Raw genomic sequence first — 25,977 nt, forward strand, 5'->3', positions numbered from 1 at the left:
CAAATTGCCTGCGTAGTTTTAACACAATTGAACTTCTGTCTTCTAGATTTCTACCTCCAATTTCAATGATACTTTAATTTCTTTAGTGGAGAGCAAATGTTCCTTAAAGGAATAGAAGAGTACCCCAAATGTGTAAGTCAATTTCACATACATTTCCAATACAGAACTTTGTCATTTTCCATATCTATTTTTTTCTGTTTATTTCATTGATGACATATTTAATACCAGTGATATTTCACTGGATACTATATTAGTGCGAATCAAATGATTGAGTCCAGCTCTTCTATAAGGAATGACAATTTTCTTTTAAAAGATTTTAGTGTGACATCATCCCATGTTATGAAACTGGATGGAAATCTTAAATTCCTTAACCTTTCTCCAAATCGTATTACTCAGTTTAGGTATCATTTTAGCCAGTATATTCCACATACTGTAGACATGCCCCACTGCCCAATACTACACAATTGAGAGATTCTGCTACCAATTACATAATTGAAACTTTTTGTCACCAATACAATGTCCTATCTTTTGATCTATATTTCTATCTTCTTCCTCCTAATCTTCCATTTCATGTTATGTTTTGAAAACTTCATCGTACCACTTGGGACCATTTATATGACAGAGTGGTATTTTGAATCACATTTTAAGAATAGATTGACCAAACCCAGACAGTTTCTGGTGTTTAGCTTTTTTTACTGCAAGTTCTAAATTTTCTCTGCTTCTCAAAGTTGTCAAAAGTATTTCAATCCTCATTTATTTTACTTTAAATTCATTTTTCATGCTGTCTGCTGCTACCTTGTGTAGATGGGTCTCACTAGCCCATTAAAATTGCATCCTCCACCTTCTGTTATTGCTGGTGCTGGGACTGGCACATTGTAATTAATATTCCCCTGACACTGTTATTTCTGGAGTTTTCCCATTCTGGTCCTGAGGGACTGATGTCACCTGAAAATTCTGCCTATATTTTCAATTCATCAACATTGGTTGGATCAATCAATTCAAATTTTATACCAATCAGATATACTAGAAAGTGCTTTATTCATGTGTGACAGCCCTCATCCTTAGAAAAACATTAATATTAGACAGGCATGACATTTCCTGTCATTGTTTCTCCTGACCCTTACAGCCACTGGGTAAGAGTGACAAATTAGTTTTGAATTATGAATAATTCCATTCTTTGAACTTTTATCCACGGGGACCAGATTTAGATTACTCAGAATTAATTTCAATTATAAGTCATCCATAACTGTTATACATTGGACAAAAGTTTGAAAACTTTGCTTAGCTTTACTCCAAACAGAACATTATACAAATGATGTGTAGCTATTCTTTTCATTTACCTCTTAGTATTTGATATACCATGGAAAAGTCAACAATATGACTGTATCTTTATTAGAGCCATAGAATCATAGAGTCACAGAAAGAAAACAGACCCTTCAGTCCAACCAGTCCATGCTGACCATATTCCAAACCAAACTAGTCCCACCTGCCTGCAGTTGGCCCATATTCCCCCAAACATTTCTTATTCATGTACTTATCCCAATGTCTTTTAAGTGTTGAAACTGAACCCACATGCACCACATCCTCTGAAAGTTCATTCTACATACAAACCACTCTGTTTAAAAACGAAAGTTGTCCCTTTGACTTTTTAAAATCTTTCTTCTCTCACCTTAAAAATATGCACCTTAGTCTTGAAAGCCCCAACCCTAGGAAAAAGGCATCTGCCATTCAGCTTATCTATACCCCTCTTGATTTTATAAACCTTAGCAAGGTCACCCCACAACCTCCTACGATCCAGTGAGAACAGTCCCAGCCTATCCAGCCTCTCCTTTATAACTCAAACCTTCCATTCCCAGCAACATGCTGGTAAATCTTTTCTGAAACTTCTCCAGTTTCATGATATCTGTCCTACAATAGGGCAACCAAAACAGGACACAGTACTCCAGAAGAGGCCTCACCAATGTCCTGTACAACCTCAACATGGTGTCCCAACTCCAATACTCAAAGGTCTGAACTATGAAGGCAAGTGCGCTAAATGCCTTCTTAACTACCCTGTCTATATGTGATGTAAACTTCAAAGAATTATGTACCTGAACCCCTAGTCTCTCTGTTCTACAATACTACCCAAGGTCTTATTTTTAATGGAATAGGTCCTGTACTTGTTTGTTTTTACCAAAATGCAATAACACCATTTATCTGAATTAAACACCATCTGCCACTCCTCAGCCCATTGATGCAAATGGTTAAGATCTCTTTGTAATCTTAGGTAACCTTTGCTGTCCGCTGTACCACCAATTTTGGCATCACCTGCAAATTTACTAACCATGCCTTCTATACTCTCATCTAAATAGTTTATATAAGTGACAAACAAAAGCGGACCCAGTACCGATCTCTGTGGAACACTGCTGGAAACGGGCCTCCAGTCTGAAAAACAACCCTCCACCACCACACTGTCTCATGCCATTAAGCCAATTTTGTAGCCAAGTTTACCTTGAAACCCATGTGACCTGATTTTACTGATTAGTCTACAATGCGTAACTTTATCAAAGTCTTTACTAAAATCCAAGTAAACAATGTGAAGTGCCTTCATCAGTCGTCTTGGATACTTCCTCAACAAACTCAATCAAATTTGTGAGACACGATTTCCCTCACACAAAGCCATGTTGTCTCGCTCTAATGATTCCTTGCCTCTCTAAGTGCATATAAATCTTATCTTGTAGAATCACGTCTAACTGAAGTCAGACTCATAGGTCTGTATTTCCCAGGCTTCTCCTTACATCCATACTTAAAGGCACAACAATAGCCACTCTTCAGTCATCCGTTCGTAGTTATAGATGACACAAATATTTCTGCAAGGGGTCCCGCAATTTCCTTCCCAATTTGCTAGATTACTTTTTAGCTTGTGTGCCAAAGGGCTGAAATTTATTCCTGGGTTCCAGAGGTCGAAAACTAACATTAATAGTGCCATTACTCATGTTAAGTTTGATTGTTAATGTTTCGTTAGTGCTAACCACTGTGCCACCGTGCCGCCCGTTCTGCAAGGGGTCCCGCAATTTCCTTCCCAATTTGCTAGATTACTTTTTAGCTTGTGTGTCAAAGGGCTGAAATTTATTCCTGGGTTCCAGAGGTCGAAAACTAACATTAATAGTGCCATTACTCATGTTAAGTTTGATTGTTAATGTTTCGTTAATGCATTTATATATCTGAATCCAAGTTGTATTTTCTGAAGGGTAATGATCTAATCCACTCAGGACGCCAACCCCCAACTCCACCATACAGTGCTAATAGTTTCAAACTTAATTACTTTTTGATAGTCATTACACAAAATGGTAAATCGACCGTTGCAAATTCAAAAACCTGAATTTTTCCCACAGATAAATGAATGAATGGGATTAATTACATAGCTCTTTTGTAGACCTGACAAAGTGGGCCAAATAGCATCCATCAATACTCTGCTTCTGTGAAATAGGAGTGAGCTAGAAAAATGTGGGTCAAACTTTAATATTTCCTTTAACATCTCTTAAACATCTCTTATTGATTCCATTCCATACCTTCGGACAAAATGTAAACGCTGTGTAGGTTAGAGTTCTGAAAATCGTTAGAAGAAAATACTTTTTACGTGAGAAGTATTTGCAGAACAACTGCATTTTATAAATCAGTCTTTTCAGGATACAGATATTAGTTTTTATTTGTTGATTAGAATGTTTTTAAATATCTATACTATCCCATCTTCAAGCATTGTAGTAAACTATAAATCAATTGTTTAACCTTCTAAGCTGCAGTTTAGCTTAGCTTGGTTGTATATTAACTAAATTGGAATAATGTAATCAAATTGTTTTCACAGTGATGGAAAAATATTATCTTCCTTATTCACCAATATTTTCTACTGTGATATTTTGATATATTTTAAAAAGGTGCCATAGACCAATCATTTTTTTTCTCATCGATTTACCATTTTGTGTATATTATTATTGTTACTCGCCAATAAAAAAAGTCACCAAATAATATTTATCATTCATACAATACATGAGATTATTATCATTTATTACATTACATTTATTTATTATTTAATGCATTCATATTATTAACTTTTTACCTTTGAATTCAAATTAAAGGGCAGTTTTCTAGTGCCTGTTCTTTTATTGACAATATTTTTTTAAAAACTTATGTTTCTTATTTTTATGATTTAAATATAAGACAGAATCTCTAAAACTACTGCTTATGCAACCAGACATTACAAAGCACTCTTGTTTTAACTTGGTCTTTTATTTGGCAAGTTAGGCTTTCCTAATGAAGGGAAGGTGAATTTGCAAGATATTATGGCGACACAGCTGAAACTCACCAGATGTTATAAATTATCTCAGCTATTTATGATTCAGTTTGAATAGTCTATGTAAATAATCATTATAGCTTACAAAGGTGATTCATCTTCAGAAATGCCATTTTTTCTTTCGATTCCAAAGGTCTTTTCCAATATAATAATAGGACATTTGTAGGTAAAACTGAAGCCCCGTTTGACACAACCAAGATAATTTCACCACAACATGGGGTGGCACAGTGGCTCAGTGGTTAGTACTGCTACCTTCTAGTGCCAGGGACCCAGGTTCGATTCCAGCTCTGGGCGACTGTCTGTGTGGAGTTGCACATTCTCCCCATGTCTGTGTGGGATTCCCCCGAGTGCTCCAAGATGTGCAGGTCAGGTGGATTAGCCATATTAAATTGCCCGTAGTGTCTAGGCATGTGCAGGCTAAGTGGGTTAACCATAATAAATGCAGGATTACAGGGATTAGGATAGGTAGGTGGGATGCTCTTCAGAAGGTTGGTCCACACCAACCCTATGAGCCTCTTCAGAGGGTTGGTGTGGACTCAATGGGCTGAATGGCCTGCTTCCACACTGTATGGATTCTATGAAGATGTTGTCCTAATCTGTTGGTAACTGAATCCAATGATTCTACTTGATCTTTGATGGGAAGAAAATGAAATCAGAATGCAAAGTTTCCTATACTCAGATTGAACCTAGTGGGCATGTGACCACAAGCCTCAGGGACCATGTGATGATAATTTACCCCTTGTTAACATTTCAGGAAATGTAACTGCAAAGAATCTTCCAAATATAATTGATTGGGAAATTAAATTTTATGTATGTGTTTCTGCAAGTTTTAACTGTGAACATAATGCTAATGGAGTGAACAGTCTGATTACCTAAACTAATGTTGCTGTCAAGCATGTTAGATATATGAAATAATCATTCAAGTTGGAAGAAAGTACAGAGAAGCAGAAAAATGCAACACACAGTAGCTTTTAATGTAGTTACTAACTCAAAAGCTTAAGTATTGTAGGAGCTCCAGAAAGATAAAATGAATACAAATTTAAGAATGTATAAGAATACTTACAACTTAGGAAGCGAAGTACCAGAATGAAAGAACATTTACAAGCCTTTCATTCTGTAGCATTCTGTGAAGGGCAGGCTGTGACTGAATCTTTTGGTCCTCATTGAAGACATTTTCCAATTCTGACAAAATATGTGAAGAGCTGTATAGCTAGCCCCCCTTTCCTTTCTCTTCAGGTACTGAGTGACCTGCTGAATATTGCTAATATATTCTGCATTTATTTCAGATTTGGTGCATTTGGAATATTCTTTGAGATGGTTTAAGTCTGACAGAGCAGGAAATGTATTTGTGACCATAAACAGCAAACATAAATGGCCATTCATCTTTATTATAAAAGCTAAAGTAAAAGCCTAGGTTACATCCATTGGGCTGCTTTGTTGGAAATTGGCTTCATTTTGAACGATTATTTACGAATGACTCAAGTTTGTAAATAAAATTGCATCCAATTGGCATCTTTGTTTGCGCTAGCAATATAATGTCATGAAGTTTAAAGTATTTTTAGAAAGGGCAGTATTTTTGATGCAAAGTAGTCCTTAAATTATTTAGAAATGGTGCACCTATAAAGCACAAAATCAGTATCAAGTTCTGGATACTTTTTACATTTCAGTTAGAGGATCATAGAGCCCTCTTTTTTGCAAAGTTCTTCAAAATAACAACTTAATCTAGTTCCACACCCAGCTTTCTCCTTGAAACCCTCCAATTTAGTTTTCCTTTGAATATACATTCAATTGCTTTTTACAACTTCAAAAAGAATTTGGTTGAACTACTGTTTCAAATAGTCTAGAGCTTAACCTCCAAGTGAACTGTACATTTCCCATCTGGTTTTATTTTGCAACTTTTTATGCATTCATGGGATATGAGTGTTGCTCGTTAGGCCAGCATTTTATTATGCATCCCTAATTTTCCAAAGGGAAATTGCTATGGGTCCAGAGTCACATGTAAGCCAGACCAGGTAAGGATGGCTGATTCCTTTCCTCAAGGACATTAGTGAACCAAATGGATTTTTACAACAATCAATAATGGTTTCATGACTACCATTAAATTGGCTTCCTTATATTTCAGTTCTTATTCAATTCAGATGACCTCACCTAACAGGGAAGGATTTTAGCCCATGTCCCCAGATTGTTAGCCTGGGGTTCTGGGTTACTGGTCCAGTGATATTACTACTATACTACCATCTCCTCTATCAATCAAAGCTATAACCTCTAGTTATTGAATTACGTGTCAAAGGAAATAATATATATTTTAGTTGCACAATCAAAACCGCTTATAAATTTGGAATACATTAGATTTCCCCAGTTCTGGTGATTTAAGGATAATAATAGCAAATTTGATTTCTGCACATCAGCAATCCCTCATTCCTGGTATTACTCAGAAACATCACCATTCTGAAGTACAGTACTCAAACATTATACACAATACTCCAGCTGAAGCCTCATCTGTGATTCATAAAACATGACCTGTTTTTGCTTTCAAAATACTTTTTTTTAAACAAATAAGGATGTCTTAACCATCTCCTCAACTTGCTGTGTCCCCTTGAATGACTCACGTATGTATATTCTCATATCTCTATTTTTGTACACCTAAAAAATATCTCATTTAGATTACAATGGTTCTCCAAGTTGTTTCTTCTATAATACATCACTTCATATTTAATCAGCACTAAATTGCATCTGCCATACACCTTCTGTTCCATCGGTCTGTTATGTCCTGCTGGGTCTCTAACTATTTTACTGGCTATTTATTATATTCCCAAGTCTTGTATCATCCACAAGCCTTGAAATTGTACTCTCTCTATCCATTTTCCTTTAATCGCTAGTTCCACTCTTGAAAAAATCATGAGGCGAGGGGCATTTATCATAAAAATTAAGAATTTAAATTTTTTTTATGAACAAAGCTCCTCTGGTTGTAGTACATTTGTCAGAGACGTAGCCCTTATAGCAGATTAGGCACTTTAACTCAAGCATAGCAACTATCAGTTTTTCAAATTGACAACAGCATTTCCATTCATGCATCAAATGTCAGCATTTCATAGGGGAAAAAGCTGTTTTCCAACTGAGATAAGAGGTCACCAGACGAAGAAAGGCAGATGGAGGGAAAGCCTGATGGTTTTGAAACTAATCATAATAACTGTTTATTTTCATTAAGTTATTTGCTTCACGAAAATGTCAGATTGTGGAATGTTATCTGAAAGCAGTGAACAACTGTAATTATCATCATTCCATTATCCTGGTGAAGATCATCATTGACCTATTACATTAACTCTCTTCACAGATGCTGCTTAACCTGCTGAGTATTTACAGCATTTTCTGTTTTATTTCAGCCTACCCAAAGCAGTATTTTGCAGTTGTGTTTATCTCCAATCTACAGTAACTGTAGAAAATGTTTTAACCTGGAAAGGATAATTAAATTTTTGGTGTGAACTCAGAACTCAACTTTGATATTTTGTTTCAACGATTCAGCTCACCTCTGTCCTTATTGAAGCTATGTCAATCTTTGGGAGCATAATTTGCCGAAGCAGCGTATCCATACCTACCCTTATGCACGTAGCTTTTGAATTATTTCGACTGGTAAATTGCTGAAAATGTTTACTGATAACAGTGCAGCAAAGAAAATCAGGCATCTGGGGCTTGGGCGAACAGGACAGAAAACTGTGTATCTACTTAACAAATCAAGTTGAAACGAACAGCACAGGACTTGAAGTATAAAATTAATGCGTGAAGGTTGATTCAGGTACAGAAGAGAAAATAAAAAGAGAACAAAAGATTGGATTAAATGAGGATAAATAAAAATTTAATTTTTTTATGTTTATAATCATCACAGCAACCTGAGGGAACAAAACTTTATATTTGTAGTTAATTTTCAATGGCAGTGAGGATGTATAAAAGCAATTAACAGTTGTCAATATCATTATAGATAGCCTTCTGACAATGTGACAAGTTATTTTTCTGTAAGTTTAGTTCATGTCTACTTTGCAAATATATTGCAATATTGAGGCATTCCATGGAATGCTTTTTTCATGAAGCTAATTGTGGTGTAACAACTCCAAAGACAGTTATTGATTTTTGTGTTTAATGATGCATTTATCCTTTGTCTAAAATTTCTGAATCCTGTATGCATAATGAACGCCATTAGTGTCACTGTTGTTTGTGTCAGCTAATTCTGGACCATGGTGTTTCTTTCTAAGCTAAATCAATATAACTTTTATTGAGGAAATTCTAATTACTTCTAGCTTGATATGTGTGGGGCAGTGTCGAAAAGTGTGGTGCTGGAAAAGCATAACAGGTCAGGCAGCATCTGAGGAGCAGAAGAGTCGATGTTTCAGGTACAAGCCCTTCAGGAAGGGCTCCTGCTCGTCAGATACTGCCTGACCTGATGCGCTTTTCCAGTGCCACACATTTCTACTCTGATCTCCAGCATCTGCAATCCTCACTTTCTCCTATGTGTGGGACAGTGCAATATGTGATATTGAGCCAGGTTACTGGAGATTATTGTAAATATAGGCGGAATCTTTCAGAAGTCTGAAAGATGTGGGCTATGATGTGAATTGTATGAGAAGTCCAGCAAGGCTTGTCAATGTTGGAAATGGCTCCTTGCAGCTTACAACAAAGTTCCAGGCATTGAGACCAAGTTCTCACGAGGCAGTGAATGGTTACCTATTAAGGGAGGATGGTCTTTCTTGTTAACAATATTATTGACTTCAGGTCTCACCTCATTAATATGCAGCTTTTTATCATACCCGGCATCAGCAAACCAGACACCGAGAATTCTTGACATGGAAATGAGAGGGATACCTGGTAACTTCAGCTTGCTGTTTACTCTCTCCATATTAGGCACCAATTGCACTCCATTTCATATCTATGGATATCTAACATGTGCCAGTCTCTGAGAACCACCCTAGCACATCTCTGATCCACTCAGAGGATGCTTCTCTACTTCAATACTGCACCTCAGGCTGTACCAGCAACTGTCATTGTAAGGGCAGTACAGGCCCTTTATGGAACCGTTTGGCTCATAAAGGACATTAGATTAATACAACGTAGACTTTGACAGTGCAATCCATGCCCTTTTATGGAACCGCTGCCTCACAGCGTCAGAGACCTGGGTTCAGTTCCCGCCTCAGGCGACTGACTGTGTGGAGTTTGCACATTCTCCCCGTGTCTGCGTGGGTTTCCTCTGGGTGCTCCGGTTTCCTCCCACAGTCCAAAAATGTGCAGGTTAGGTGAATTGGCCATGCTAAATTGCCCCTAGTGTTAGGTGCAGGGGTGAATGTAGGGGAATGGGTCTTGGTGGGTGCACTCCGGCGGGTCAGTGTGGACTTGTTGGGCCGAAGGGCCTGTTTCCACACTGTAAGTAATTTAAAAGTAATCTAATAAAACCAAAAGAACTGCGGATACTGTAAATCAGAGACAAAAATTGAAATTGCTGGAAAAGCTTAACAAGTCTGACAGCAGCTGCGGACAGAAATCAGAGTTAACATTTCGGGTCCAGTTCTGAGGAAGGGTCACTCGACCTGAAACGTTAACTTTGATTTCTCTCCACAGATCAGAGCATTGAGTATAGGAGTTGGGAGGTCATGTTGCAGCAGTACAGGGCATTGGTTAGGTCACTTTTGGAATATTGTGTGCAATCCTGGTCTCCCTCTTTTTGGAAAGATGTTGTGAAACTTGAAAGAGTTCAGAAAAAGACTTACAAGGATGTTGGCAGGTTCAGAGGATTTGAGCTATAGTGAGAGGTTGAATAGGCTGGGGCTGTTTTCTCTGGAGCGTCAAAGGCTGAGGGGTGACCTTACAGAGGTTTATAAAATCATGAGGGTCATGGATAGGGTAGGGGGCATAGGTTTAGGGTGAGAGGGGAAAGATATAAAAGGGACCTAAGGGGTAACATTTTCACACAGAGGGTGGTGTGTGTATGAAATGAGCTGCAGAGGAAGTGGTGGAGGCTGGGTCAATTACAATATTTAAAAGGCATTTGGGTGGGTATATGAAGAGGAAGGCTTTAGAGGGATATGGACCAAGTGCTGTCAAATGGGACGAGATTGATTTAAGATATCTGGTTGGCATGGACGAGTTGGACCGAAGCATCTGTTTCTATGCTGTACATCTCTATGACTCTATGATAGACCATCTAAGCTTTTCCAGCAATTTCCATTTTTGTCACTAACATTGTAATATTGCAGCAAGGAGACTGTGCGCTCAGGGACATGGTCTGGACTGGGCTGCATCATCAGGCTATTCACTTGCTCTCTGCACACATGCTCACTCTGAGCCTGCTGAGTCTACCTGAATACTCATGGTATGTCTGCCCCACCTTGCCTTTCTGTGCTTTGATCCTTAGGAAGAGAAACTAGGTCCACAGTACATCTGTGCTGCCTTTGCATTTAGTGTAGACTCAAAGCCAGGAGGTCTGTCATGGTTGTCAGTAGTCCTCAGTCAAGTCAAGGGTGATATCTCATGCTCAGGGGGTCCTGTCATCATGTGTTAAGGGAAGCGTCCAATATGAGTTCAGTGGATTGGATGTGGTCGGTCAGTCAGTCACACTCAAGGCGGTCAAATTCAGGACTCTCTCCTCATAACATGTGAGCAGCCGAACTTCAGGCAGCCTGTTACCCATCTTCATTTGATGTGCCATATTATGGGTTGTTTTCCTCCTGGAATGTAGTTGAGGCAGGCATTACAGGAGATGAAATTTGGTGGCATGGCAGTTACTATTGGTGCAAGTGGAGAGGCAGATCAACTGAGTGAGTAAACAGCATGGAGAGCATGCAGGGTGTGTGGTCAAAGGCGAGATCAAATGGGTAAGATATTGCAGGCCACAGTGAGAGTGGTAGAGCATGAGCCTAGGTAGGAGGTCAGTGCAGTAACAGAGTCAGAGTGAGGTATTGGAGACAGGTCCCCTTCTTCCTACGTTGCTGTGTACTCCTCCAGATGGCTGAGACTGCACTGACCCAAGGGCTAACCTCAGACATGATCTGGTGTTGTAGTCTCGTCTGATAGTCCTGAGGATAGAGGATATCCTCTCTCTGCACTACCCTGTCCAGCTGGACCCCCTGATGCCTGTCCACAAAGTGGTGTGCTACATTTCCCTTGTCTGGCATGTCCAGGTCAAATGTCAGGACTTCTGCAAAGCAGCTCCAGACTAACGGAAGAAAGGATGCTGGTCCATTTTGGGATATCCTGGGAGTGATGCATTCTTCTGGTTATGATGAGTGTAGAGTCCGGCTAGAGTGAAAAGTACAATAAAGGTGCTGTCATATTTCCACAACTACTTTTAGTTAGATATTGAAAGTATTTATTATCTTTCCACGAAGAAGCGAGTTGATTTTGAAAAGATTGAATTACAAAAAGCTTCAAAATGTTGGAAACAGCAACAAAAAAAGTATTGAAAAATGACAATCTGTGCAAATATGAGTGTGCATGTCCCAGCAAATTCAAGCCTGAGACGGATCAGTATCTGCAAAACTGCGACCTTGAGCATTAGACCTAGGCAGGGTTGTTGCATATCCCCTATAGACTTTCTGGTTTTGCATATTTGCTTACTTTTATACAATTAGAAAAGGAAGAAAATGGAAAGCAATAATATAGGCTTTAACTTGTAAATAATATAGTTAATCAATGTGTGATCTGTCTTACTAATATTCAAACAAAACTAGTTTGTTTAAAATCTTCTAAAACTCTGTTTCATGAAAGTTATTTTCTCAGAGGTTTGATTTTCAAAACCCCACCTCAAATGACTTAATTCTCATGTTGAGTGTACTACTCACCCCATAATAAACTCCAAGTTAAAATAAGACCTTGAGGTTCACTGAATGCAATTCATCAATGTCATGACACCGTTCTTTGGAAATGTGAGCTTTAATTCTAAATTGCAAGTTAATGAAACTATGGGAACCATTGATCTGACAGGTGGCAGACGGAATTTAATTTTGATAAATGTGAGGTGTTGCATTTTGCTAAGGCAAACCAGGGCAGGACTTATATAGTTAATGGTCGGGCCCTGGAGAGTGTTGTTGAACAGAGGGACCAAGGTGGGCAGGTGTCCTTGAAAGTGGAATTGCAGATAGGCAGGATGGTGAAAAAGACATTTGGCATATTTACCTTCATTAGTCAGAGCATTGAGTATAGGAGTTGGGCTGTTATTTGCAATTATACAAGACATTAGTGAGGCCATTTTTAGAATACTCCAAACTATTCTGTTGCTCTGCTACAGGAACGATGTTATTAAATGTGAAAGGGTTCAGAAAAGATTTACAAGGATGTTGCCGGGACTGGAGGGTTTGAGTTCTAAGGAGACGCTGAATAGGCTGGGATTCTTTTTCCTTGGGAGGTTGGAGTCAGAGGCTGAGGGATGACCTTTATACAAGTTTGGAAAATCATGAGAGGCATGAATAGGGTGAATAGCCAAAGTCTTTTTCCGAGCATAGGGGAGCCCAAAACTAGAGGGCATAGGTTTAAGGTGAGAAGGGAAAGGCACCTGAGGGGCAATTTTTTCATACAGAGGGTGGTGCTTGTATGGAATGAGCTGCCAGAGGAAGTGATAGAGGCTGGTACAATTACAACATTTAAAAGACATTTGGACAGGTACATGAATAGAAAAGGTTTATAAGGATATGGGCCAAATGCAGGCAAATGGGAGTAATCAGTTTAGGAAACCTGGTCGGCATGGATGAGTTGGACCGAAGGCTCTGTTTCCATGCTGAATGACTCTATAGAATATCTTTATGCATTCCATGAAAGGTTTTGAAACAGCCTTTTTCATGTGCTTAGTCATCATGTATATTGCTGTACATTAAGCATGTAGTGTGAGCAGATTTAAAGATGTTTACACACAGCTCCCTAGAATTTACTTTAATATTGTATCATTGCTTGTTTCCGCAGCTCAGAAATGGATGTACAGTGGCCTAGAGCACAATGTTTCTCTGCAGTACTTGGCCTGGGTCACTTACCCTGTTGTTCTTATAACATTCTCAGCAGGATTTGTCCAGATCATTGCTCCACAGGCTGTAGGTATGTGCCACTTTTCATAATATTTATTATCTAAAACATGTTAATGATTGTGCACCAATCTAGCATAGTGTTAACTAGTTCTTCGTTGTGATTTTTCTATAAATAATTTGAGATTATTTTACCTTGCATAAAATGTCTATTGTTAGATGTGATTCCATGATTGGTGAACAATCCTAAGTGTGGAGATAGTTAGACTAACCAACTTAATATTATCAAGTCCTTTAACATGGCTTAATCACTCATACTAGAAGTGACATGTATTCATATGCAATGGCTTGATCACTACAAACAAATGGAATATTCTCAAGCCTCTTTTTTTTAATGCATTGTGCAGAAGCATAGGAGCTTAGTTCACTTGCATTCTCTGTGGTAAGGCGTTGACAATCACTAGATTTGACTAGCCAACCAATACCCACCGCTGTTCTACTGTAGTGTAAGTTGTTTTGATAATTTGGCATATGGGATTCCATTAGTTGTCCTTGACAAAAAGCTTTAAGAGTGACTTCTCTTTTCAAGACTATTCAAAATAATTTGTACCTTTTCCATTCATCAACACAACCTGGTTGTCCTCAGAGGTGGATTTCAGTGAGTTAATATTTTCTTTCAAGCACTGAACTGCAAACGTAAATAGAGCAGTTCCTTGCAAATTTATTAATACATTATTTTGTACATTGTCTTAAAATAACTTCAAACGCTGCAACAAATTTCATAACCGTTTTAATCTCCTGTAGCATTAAGACATGAGGAAATTTCTGAATTGATCACACAACATTATCCCGTATGGGTAATTCTAGTCAAACCAACTTGGCTATTGTTTCTACCCATCTCCAACAAAACAAAGTTTTCTGTTATTCCTGGGTTACTAATGTTCACAATTCCATTAATAGTGCTTGGTAACTCACATGTCTACTCATACATGCGTATTTCCTTTCAGGGCAACTGCTATTTTTGTTGTAATTATACTCACACTTCCAATCTTGTTCCAAGTAATAAACAAAACAAATCTTATTCTGTGAATAATTTAATGTGAAAGCTGGTTGTACTGAAGAAAAAAGACTTCATTTTTATAGCGAATTTCATGACGACCAGATGCCTCAAAGTACAGCCAACAAGGCAGTTTTGAAACTATCACAGTTTAATATTGGAAAAGTGGCAGATAACATGTACAGAACAATCTCCCATAATTGACAATGTGATAATGACTGGGTAATCTGTTTTTGTGATGTTGATTGAGGAATTAAATATTGGCCAAGACACTCGGGATAACTCCCTTGCTCTTCTTTTGAAAGTAGTGCCATGGGATCCTTTACATCTAACCAAAAAGACAGATGGAGCCTATGTTTAACAACCTGTCTGAAAAATGGCACCCTCTGTAGTGCACTGGAATGTCAGCCTTGATTTTTGCACTCAAGCCCAGGAGTGGGATTTGGACACAGTACCTTGTGATTTAGACACAGTACCTTGTGATTTAGAAGTGAGAATACTACCAACTGAGCATTCATTTGTCATTTTCACTAAGTTGCGTCCATTCTTTTGATTTGATGGTGGCTCAGTGATTGCGTTAATAGTGGCAACATAGTTGCTGCTTGATGTTATTATAGGGTAAAGCTGACAGCCAATTCTGAAGTTCTGCACTGGTGATGCAGTTAAATATGGAAGTGCAGAAGTTGCTGTCAGAGACACCTGATCCCCAATAAGCTATGTTGTTAAGCTTTGTATGTATTCTAGATACAAATCATGTGGAGATCATTGAACTACCTCAAATTTGGGCTAACTAGCCAGTGTTCTCACACTAAGGAGAAATACAAATGTTAGACCTTATTCAATCAAAAGTAACTGACTTTTAAATGTTTCGTTGGCAAGAAGTACTGTCAATCAACCACTTTGGCCTCAAAGTTAGTTTTAGAATTGCAGAAACTCCTTTCTTGAGAAAAATGTTAACTTCCATATTTTTGGTTTTGTTTTTATATTTTGTGTCTGTGTCCTAACTTGACATGTACATCCAATCCTTTATTTAGATTCCTCCAATGGTAAATACAATTTCTATTTTTCACACTTGTGATTTGCAGTCTTATTAAGAATTGTGCGGTTTGATTGGCTGTTAATCTCTGTACTGACAGATGTTAGTTCCCCTATAGAAGGGGCACGTTGAATCAGATGCCTGCACCCGTAGCAATTTCAACTGAAATAAAAACCGTGCTGAAGTACCTTGGCAATTCAACAACCATCTGTGGAGAGAGAAAAAGCTTTAACATTTTGAATCTAATAAGAGTCATTGGACTCAAAACATGTAGTGATTGGAAAAGGTGGATCTTGTTTGCTACAAGGTTCAGGTTAACAGTCCCATTTGGGAAAATCTTGGCTGACCAATATATCCAGAAGATTAGAATCTCCTCACCCGAGGACTGACTCCAAGCTGGCTGGCTACAGCCAGTGTACTGTGCAGTAGTAAATAAAGGGTGATTTGGTGACAGGATACTGGCCTCTCTGCAGTTATTTCAGTGGCGATGGGAGAAAACAGGATGTGCCTGAAGATCATTGCTTGCAACTGTCATCTTGGAGTTGGCGTAAGCATTTCTGGCATCATACCTCCATTTGGGAAGTTTGATTCATTTGACTCTGCTGTTGAAGACTGGGCCCAGTATATGGAAAGAATGCAATTCTCTTTCTTGGCAAATGACATGGGGGTAGTTGAAGTGAGTAATTCTTCTGACTGTGTGCGGACCTGAAGCATTTTTGGTTATAAGGAGCTTAACTTTCCCAGAGGTACCAGACACTCAAACCTTCCAGGAGTTGACAGAGTTGATTAAAGAATACTATGACCCCAAACCACCTCTAATCCTGAGATGCTATCAGTTTTATTCAGCTGTTCAAGAACTTGGGGAATCCATATTGGGATTTTTGATGAGGTTACAATGACTAGGAGAGAAATGTGATTTTGGGTTAACCCTGAATGAGATGCTAATACTTTGAAATGCGGGATTAATGATGTAACCATGCAAAGATGCTTACTAGCTGAAGCCCAACTGGACTTCAAACAGGCACTACAACTGGCTTTGTCATTAGACAATGTGGCAAGTGGAGCATGGGAACTACAGGACAACCCAATCGAGGTGGACTCCCTCACCTGCCCAACTGAGCTTGAAAAACACCACGTGAGTGTAAGCAATTGCAGAGCCTCATGCAGGACATGTCCTGAGCAGAGGGACCATAGGCCAACCCATAACCTAACCCCACAACAAAGCCGAGCCTCAACCAAGTGGCTAAACCGTTCTGGGTCGGCAAGCCGTTTTACTTGCTGCTCGTTTGCAGATTCAGGGCAGCAAAGGAGTCCTACAAGGCCTGACTTAGAGTTATAGAGTCAGAGATTTACAGCACAGAAACAGACCCTTCGGTTCAACTCATCCATGCCAACCAGATATCCGAACCTAACCTCGGTAAGGTTAGCACTTGGTGCATATCCCTCTAAACACTTCCTATTCATATACCTATCTAGATGCCTTTTAAGTGCTGTAATTGTACCAGTCTCCACCACTTCCACTAGCAGCTCATTTCCATACACTTACCACCCTCTGAGTGAAACAGTTGCTCCTTAGGTCCTTTTATATCTTTTCCCTCTCACCCTAAACCTATGTCCTCTAGTTCTGGACTCTCCCAACTTGGGGAAAAGACCTTGTCTATTTACTCCTTCCACGTCCCTCATGATTTTGTAAACCTCTATAAGGTCACCTGACCCTCCAGCAAAACCAGCCCCAGCCTGTTCAGCCTCTCCCTATAGCTCAAACCCTCCAACCCTGGCAACATCCTTGTAAATCCTTCTGAGCCCTTTCAAGTTTCACAACATTCTTCCAATAGGAAGGAGACCAGAATTGCACGCAATTTTCCAAAAGTGGCCTAACCAATGTCCTCTACAGTCACAATTGTGACCTCCCAACTCCTATACTCAGTGCTCTGACCAATAAAGAAAAACATACTATACACTTTCACTATCCTATCTACCTGCGACTCCACTTTCAAGGAACTATGAATCTGCACTCCAAGGTCTCTCTGTTCAGGAACACTCCCCAGCACCTTACCATTAAGTGCATAAGTCCAGTTCTGATTTACTTTTCCAAAATGCAGCACCTCCCATTGGTCTAAATTAATCTCCATCTGCCACTCCTCAGCCCATTGGCCCATCTGATCAAGATCAACTTGAGTAGGAAATCTTGGAGGCCAGTACCCAGAAGAGTGCTTGCCCTGCAAAGTTCCCCTGTGTGTGGGTTGGAATACTTGAATTGCTTAGCCATGTCCAAATTGGAACCGATTAAAATTAATGTTTATTAAATAGTCACTCAATTCCCATGGAGGTCGCAGTTGTATCTGTAGTCGCAAAATTAATCTTTAATAAGATTCTCTTGGCTCTCCAACCTTTATGCTTGCACAAATCCTCAGACAGACTGAGAATATACACTGGGGGAAACCATTGCAAATTAAAGGTACGACTTTGGTTCCAGACTCCTATGAGAATCAGTTGGTGCAATTACCCATGATGGCTGTAAAAGTCTTGGGCCCAAACCTATTGGGCAGAATTGGTTGAGAAAGATTCATGATCAAGGATGGCATATTACTATGGGGAGCAAGAATGATTGTCACGAGTAAAGGTCACTGCCAGATACTGGTCAAACTCCAAGGTCATCCAGGAGTTTCCAAGATGAAGATTCTGGCAAAAATCGATGTGTGGTGGTCAGGGTTGGATGATGACATAGCTGTGTTGGCGGGGCAGTGCCCAGATTGCCAAAAAGGATGAAAGTTCCCACCAGCAACACCTTCACGTTCGTGGGAATGGCTGGGTAAACCATGTACTCAGTTGCATGTTGACTATACCGCTCCTTTCATGGGCTCAATGTTCCTGGTATTATTGATGCCCATTCAAAGTGGTTGAATGTGCATAAAGTCTGTTCACCAATATCAGGGAAGACGATTGAGAAACTGAGAGCATTGTTTGCGATATACGATGCCCAGAAGTATTGGTCTCACACAGTGGGACGTCATTTACCAGCAGCAAATTCAAATATTTCCTCAAGTCCAATGGCATTTGGCACATAAGGACAGCACCATACCATCCGTCATCCAATGGTCCAGCAGAAAGAGCAATCCAAACATTGAAGGCAGATTTAACTAAGCAGCCTACAGCATCAATTGAGATCAAGCTATCCTGGTTTGTTCGATTATAGGATCACCCCTGTTAAGACGGACCCGTGGGGTCCCGTCTTTGCATGTTCTTTCGGAAGGAGAGACTCACACTGGCAACTATGGTTAGACGCAGACAGCAGTTTATTCACAGAATCTTAACTGGTACAACGAATCTACAAGCATGCATTCGTTGGAGAAGGCGTTCTCCCTTCTCGTTCAAACTTGACACAATTATACTTCGCGCTGCCTGGAATCCCCGGTCAGTTCGCCTTCCCCATTGGTCCATTCATCTGCGCGCGCTGGGGATCCGTCCTCCTATTGGCCGCATCGAAGTGCCTGTCCAGCTCCTGCTGTGCTTGACAATGGCTCAGCCATCCCCGGGAGCGGTTCCGATCCTGTATTCAATAGTTCATTGTTTCAAGGAATTACTATGCGTCTGACAGGCTAGCCATTTTCAATAGTTTCAGTTTAACTAAATTGACAATTACACTTATCAACTTTAGACTTAAATAGAGCCATTCACACTTAACAGTTACAGGTTCCGATAGAGCAATTCACACTTGTCTAACAGTTACAGATTCCGATCGGTTTCTTTATTAATCCCGAGTATCGATGGGGCAATTGATACTGGCTGGTATTTACAGGCTCCAAGATTTAATTAACATTATGCATATCCCTTACAAGCTCCAGCCAGGTACTCATGCAGTCGCCAGCAGCAGCTCGCTTGGCTGTTGTTAACCATTTCAGGGCTAGAAATGTCTGTTGCAGAACTAGTGTCACCCTCCCTAGCCCTACATTAAACACCCCAGTGAAATCTCCCCAACACCCCGCACACAACATCAAGGATAGCTCCAGCTGAGTTGCAGACTGTGAGAAGATTCTACACCAGGTTAATCCTGATATCTCCAGACGTGGTGGGGAAGGTGAAATGGCAGACATTTTGTCAAAACCTACCTGGGCCTTCATAACAGCCTGAAGGCCTGTCAGAAACTGTTGGTGCTCCGCCTGTGTCTAGTGCCGAGGAAACCTCAGATTCCAAACTGAATGCAGCCTTGATATCTTTGCCAACAGAAAAAGAGGTGGAGACTCTTCCAAGACATTCTGGATGCAAGAGATAGGCCACAATCTGGTATATGCTATCTGTGTCTGAGTCCAAGTCAGAGGAACTGGACTTAGGACCAAAACACTTCAAGATAATATACAATTGAAAGACTAGGCCTACATGTCTGGAAGTGGGGCAGTGTGGGGGAGGGATGTAGTGATTGACACCAGATTAACTATGAGGTTCTTGGGTTTGTTAACCTAGGGGAATCAGGAAAGCTTTGACTGCTCAAGATAAACAGGATCCCTTCAGTTGATGACTGACTCCAAGCTGGCTGGCCACAACCATTGTACTGTGTAATAGTAAATAAAGGGTGGTTTGGTGATGGGACACTGGCCTCTATGCAGTTTGTTACGACACAGGGTAAACCCTCCTGCTTAATTTACCCCAGCAACACAGAAGATTTATCCCGTGCAGTAATCTGTGAAAATTCAAGAGGCCAAGAATTATTTGAAGTACCAATTAACAACTTTATTTCTTCAAGTATAACAGAAAATAATTATCTGACAACTAATTATAACTCCTTCCTCTAACCTATCTTTTACTTTCCCTTCTATAATATTAGTCCAATAAAACCATTGATTAAGGTTTACCAATAATTCAAATTTTCAAAACCAGCCAGATGTCGAATCTTCCATCTTCCTCAGCCTTCTTATCTTCTTCTTCACAGGTTACTGATCAATAAAGGTACCTTTAAGAGAAGTTTTCTCCAGGCAGTTTGCAGATGTCATTGGCTTGGCCATTCTCCTCTCAATTTTCCCGGTCTTATACCCCCAAAGCATTGGATTGTGTCATTGGCTTTTAAGGTTGTCAATAAACTAAATTCAAACCTGATTGGAGTTTGTTTTTTTGGGGGGGGGGAGGAGTGGGGGTGTATAATTTAAAAGGATTGGCCTAACTTGAATCAATTTTATCATTTCCAGGTGACCAGCTACCCTAGCTACTGAACCACACGTTACATTGTATCTTGTTCAGAACACTTGATGCTGTCAGGTAGTTCTGCTAGTTTTTAATACTCTTAAAGGTACAGTACACCCACATCTTCATAACATGTTGTTTCAAAACATTAACTATATTTCTGTCTCCACAAATGCTACCTGACCTGCTGAGTTTCTTGTTCAGCTTCTTCTGTTTTTATTTTGGGTCTCCAGCATCTGCAGCCTTTTGTTTTCATTAGATAAATTTCTCCTGACAAGCATGAAAATATTTTTGGGTAACTTTACAAAGTGAATAGCACAACCCATTATTCTAAGTACTCATGAAAATCTGGACAAAACTAACTAGTTGCATATATTTAAAATGAAAGCATACACAAATATCCCTTTATGTAAATAAATCTGTGATCTGTGAATAAATGTCCATATGATTCCCAACATCCTCATGGAGCTGGTAGAATTAAAGTAAATTCAGAATTAGTATTATAAATCATAGTTTGACTGTGAACTGCTACTGTTCTTCTTTCTCTGTACCTGAAAATGTTTGGCACCCTGCCTTAAATAGAAATCAATACACAAAGCTGAATATACTGTCTTATCATTTGTAAAAGGAAAATACTTTGGCGATACAAAAATAAATTGATATTCCATTTGTACCCTGAAACCAAAATTTGTTAGTGTGTATAAATCTTAATAACATGACCTATCACTATTTTCCCTCACCAATTCAACTATTTTGTTTTTAGGAAATGATAAATTGGTCAATGTTAGCTGACAAGTTTCAGTATCATGTTTTGTGACAACTTTACAAATAACCAACATGGGAACTTGTATGTTCTGAGTGTCTGCTGAGAATCCAGTTAAACTACCTTGGCACGTTTAATGTCATTCTGATACAAAATTAAATTGACATTCATACACCGACTTGTTAGAATCTTCTTATGAGCTGGGTCCATGAGAAATGGCGTATCAGTGGGAGGTTGGTTTGCATCATGATTTGTTGGCCTCAGCTGATGCATTGGAGAATAACCCATTTTAAAAAAAAAGCTATGTCTTCCACAGGGAAAAGAATTGAAACAGGGAATAGTTTCAACTTCTTGACTGTCTTTTAGCACCGAATTACCAAATATACTTGTGATGAGAATACCGGATGAATCAGATATTTGTTGGGAACTGTCTTGATAGACCATAATTATTTGAGAAAAGTATGATGTATGGAAGAAATAAGGATACAAAAGTATGGGATACAAGGATTGTATTAAAACATTGAAAGAATCTCTACTCTACAGAGTAAATAAAACAAACTCAAGCGATGATAAAATAGATATACTGAAGAAGAAGATGTTTCTACTTGATGTGGGCTTCCACCTTAAACTCAATCTAACAGACTTATCCCAGCTTACTCTTTTTATTACAACTTTCACTCGGGTAGACTTTTAAACCTACCTATATTCTGTGTCTGGCGGGTAATTTTTTTTTTTTTCTTTTCTTTTCTTTTTTTTTCTTTTTTCTTTTTTTTTTCTTTTTTTTTTTAAATCCCCACACTACCACCTAAGTGCGGTAGTGCTTATTTTATCCCCAGCACCCATGGTGTGGTCTGGCGGGTAATCAGGGAGGTAGGCTTATTGAAGCCTTTAAGTGGTTGCTAATTGACCATTTAATTGGTTTTAGTTGGTGGCCAATAGAGAAGTTCCACCATGGATCTTCTTGCTGAGCTCATAATTGCAGAGGTGGTGAGAAATATCTCTCCAGGCTCAGTTTGCTACACAGAGGCATAGAGTTACACAGATGTACAACACAGAAACAGATCCTTTGGTCCAACTGGTCCATGCCAACCAGATATACCAACCTAATCTAGTCCCATTTGCCAGTATTTGAATTCTCAATGAATGGATGTTCTTCTAAATTGTGCTGTGAAAATATAAGGAGAGTGTCTTTCATAGTTGTTATTACAAGTCCATTTTTGTTCCTTCTCCGCTCAGAATCACTTCTCAAATACAGTTGATTTGGGGTGGGAGAGTCCAGAACTAAGGGGCATAGATTTAGGGTGAGAGGAGAAAAATATAATAGGGACCTAAGGGGCAACATTTTCACACAGAGGGTGGTGCATGACTGGAATGAGGTACCAGAGCAAATGGTGCAATTTGGTACAATTGCAACATTTAAAAGGCATCTGGATGTTTAAATGAATAGGAAGGGTTTAGAGGGATACGGGTAAAAGCACACAACCTCACGTTGCAAATCTCACACAATTTTCTTGGTTGCATAATTTATCCAAAAACATATCTGCTCCTTTTTTAAGAACACTGCTACATTTTTGCGTTTTTCACCACCTCCATGAGATCATTGCACCCAGAGATGTTGAACTAATGCATAGGTTCCTTAGACTTCTGTCAAAAATTAAAGAGCTTGGCTAATGTATAGATAAGTGTTCCTCATTCCACTACAGTTGCACCATTTGGATGGAAATATTAATGTTGAGAGTCACTAAGAGATTACAAGCCTGGTTAATTTATTGCTTCCTCCCTGTCCGGCATATTACAATTTATTTCCCTTTGTTCATTTGTTCAATCACCATAAGTATGCAGGTCTTCTATACTTTGTTCCAAGTAATCCAGACATCATAACCAGAGCACAAACCCCTCCAAGTCTCTCACCATCCTGTCGTGGAACTATATCATTGTTTCTTCACTATTACTCAGGCAAAATTCTGGAGCATTCTTCCTAACAGCAAGTGTTCTTACACCCCAAGGAATACAGTGGTTTCCCACCATCTTCTCCAGGGTTACCGGAGGTGAGCAATAAATGCTGACCAGCCGATGCTCATGTCTCATTAACAAATAAAAAGAATCTAAAACTGATAAACTTTAAAAGAAAGTATTACTTTAAAAGAAAATAGTGAACTTTTGTAAAAAGATGCAACTTCACTTAGAAAATCCCACACTATTTTCTTGGCTGAATAATTCATCCAAAAAACATATCTTGCTACTTTTCTTTTAAAGAACACTGCCATTTGAACAGCATTCAAAATCAAATTACATTTCCAAGTACAAGTTTGATGTTTATTGTTATCTGTCTGTCCTTACATCGACCTGCAATCAACCTACTTATAGCCATGTTAGAGGTTAGGTAAGCATGCTCCACTAAACGTCTGCAACTCATGATCTGATCCATAGTGCGTCTGACAGAATTGTCAAGAACGATGATCCATCACTCGCTCTTGACTTCATGGTGGAAATGAAGGCAAGACATCAACTTTTAATTTTTGGTGCATTGTAAACTAAATTGTTTGTGACTGTATTAAATCCAAATCCAGCTTCAGGTAAGTGAAAACAGTTAGTATTATTCCCATTTCAACATCATCCCTAGGTAGTACTTCTGTTCTCTGACTGAGGCACTGGAGTATGAATTTAATTGTTTTGTATTTGCAGCTACAAGTTAATGAAGCAGAGCTGTTTGTAAACACAAAGACATGAATGCCAATTATGCATCTGACACGCAACACAAGAATGTTGCAAATTATTATTGGGTATGAGTTCAAGATATTTTTCTGGAATGTTTCCATTTTTGTTGCACTTTGTTAGTTCATTAATCTCAAATGCATAGCCATATTGTTTTCTTGCTGCTGTGACCGTGTGTGACTGATGAAGAATGACAGCCCAGGGTCTTGCTCAAATAATGTACTATTGATCCTATTTGGGAAAGAAATGAAAATTGAATCTTAATAATGCAGTTTACGTGGCTGGAACTGAATGTTCCATTAAACAAGAGGTTACATTAGTGTAGGTTCTGCACAGTATTAGCAAATTGTGTTGACTATAAGTTCCCAATCTGTTGAATCGCCTTATGATTAACTGCTGTAGAAAATACAGGAAAACACTGCGTGCAGTTATGTTTAATTACATAACCGTAAATTGAGGCTGGAATTCTGAATTAAAAACAGAAGAATTTGTAGATAATCAACATGTGTTAGGAGTAAAGACAGGTTATGATGTGTGCCCTTCAACTGGGGTGCACGCCTATAATGTCATAACCTGTTCTAATTTATGATTTGTAGGTACTGGTGTTGAACTGGGGTGCACAAAGTTAAAAATCGCACAACACCAGGTTATAGCCCAACAGGTTTATTCGGACGCATGAGCTTTCGGAGAGCTGCTCCTTCATCAGGTGGTTGTGGAGTATAAGATCGAAAGCACAGAATTTATAGGAAAAGTTTACAGTGTGATGCAACTGAAATGATGTATTGGAAAAGTCCTGGATTGTTTGTTCAGTCTCTCATCTTTTAAAAAAACCACGTTGGTTTCAGTTCTTTCATATGTAAATCCCGGAATGTTTTTTCTGGGATTCTGGGAAAAGTCCTGTGATTTACATATGAAAAAACTGAAACCAACATGGTCATTCTAAAAGATGAAGGACTGAACAAACAATCCAGGTCTTTTTCAACATGTAATTTCTATGTCTTACAATCTTATACTTCACAACCACCTGATGAAGCAGCAGAACTCTGAAATCTAGTGCTTCCAAATAAACCTGTTGGACTCTAACATGGCGTTGTGTGATTTTTAACTTCATTCTATTTTACATTCTGTAAATGCTAATAGAACTAGGAGAAAGTGAGGACTGCAGATGCTGGAGATCAGAGCTTCAAAATGTGTTGCTGGAAAAGCGCAGCAGGTCAGGCAGCATCAAAGGAACAGGAGAATCAACGTTTCGGGCGTAAGCCCTTCTTCAGGATGAGGAGGGTGCGCCAAGCAAGCTAAGGTAAAAGGTAGGGAAGAGGGACTTGGGGGAGGGGCGTTGGGAATACGATAGGTGGAAGGAGGTTAAGGTGAGGGTGATAGGCCAGAGAGGGGGTGGGGGCAGAGAGGTCGGGAAGAAGATTGCAGGTCAAGAAGGCGGTGCTGAGTCTGAGGGTTGGCACTGAGATAAGGTGGGGGGAGGGGAAATGCGAAAGCTGGAGAAATCTGCATTCATCCCTAGTGGTTGGAGGGTTCCTAGGTGGAAGATGAGGCGATCTTCCTCCAGGCGTCGTGTTGCCATGGTCTGGCGATGGGGAAGGCCAAGGACCTGCATGTCCTTGGCGAAGTGTGAGGGGAAGTTAAAGTGTTCATCCACGGAGCAGTTGGGTTGGTTGGTGCGGGCGTCCCAGAGGTGTTCTCTGAAACGTTCCGCAAGTAGGTGGCCTGTCTCCTCAATGTATAGGAGGCCACATCGGGTGCAGTGGATGCAGTAAATGATGTGTGTGGAGGTGCAGGTGAATTTCTGACAGATATGGAAGGATCCCTTGGGGTCTTGGAGGGAAGTGAGGGGGGAGGTGTGGGCGCAAGTTTTGCATTTCTTGCGGTTGCAGGGGAGGGTGTTGGGAGTGG

At 39.5% G+C, this 25,977-nt stretch overlaps 1 protein-coding gene across 2 annotated transcripts in view; it reads left to right on the forward strand.

The window, feature by feature from the left end:
• clcn2c (chloride channel 2c) overlaps positions 1-25,977 on the forward strand; it is a 611,909-nt gene that overhangs the window by 278,919 nt on the left and 307,013 nt on the right. For both annotated transcript variants that reach the window (XM_043702310.1, XM_043702311.1), the window contains one exon: positions 13,268-13,396. In XM_043702310.1, the coding sequence (XP_043558245.1) occupies positions 13,268-13,396 (129 nt within the window). The remainder of the gene's footprint in view (positions 1-13,267; positions 13,397-25,977) is intronic.

Source organism: Chiloscyllium plagiosum, chromosome 13 (assembly GCF_004010195.1).
Source record: "Chiloscyllium plagiosum isolate BGI_BamShark_2017 chromosome 13, ASM401019v2, whole genome shotgun sequence".
NCBI classification, from domain to species: Eukaryota; Metazoa; Chordata; class Chondrichthyes; order Orectolobiformes; family Hemiscylliidae; genus Chiloscyllium; species Chiloscyllium plagiosum.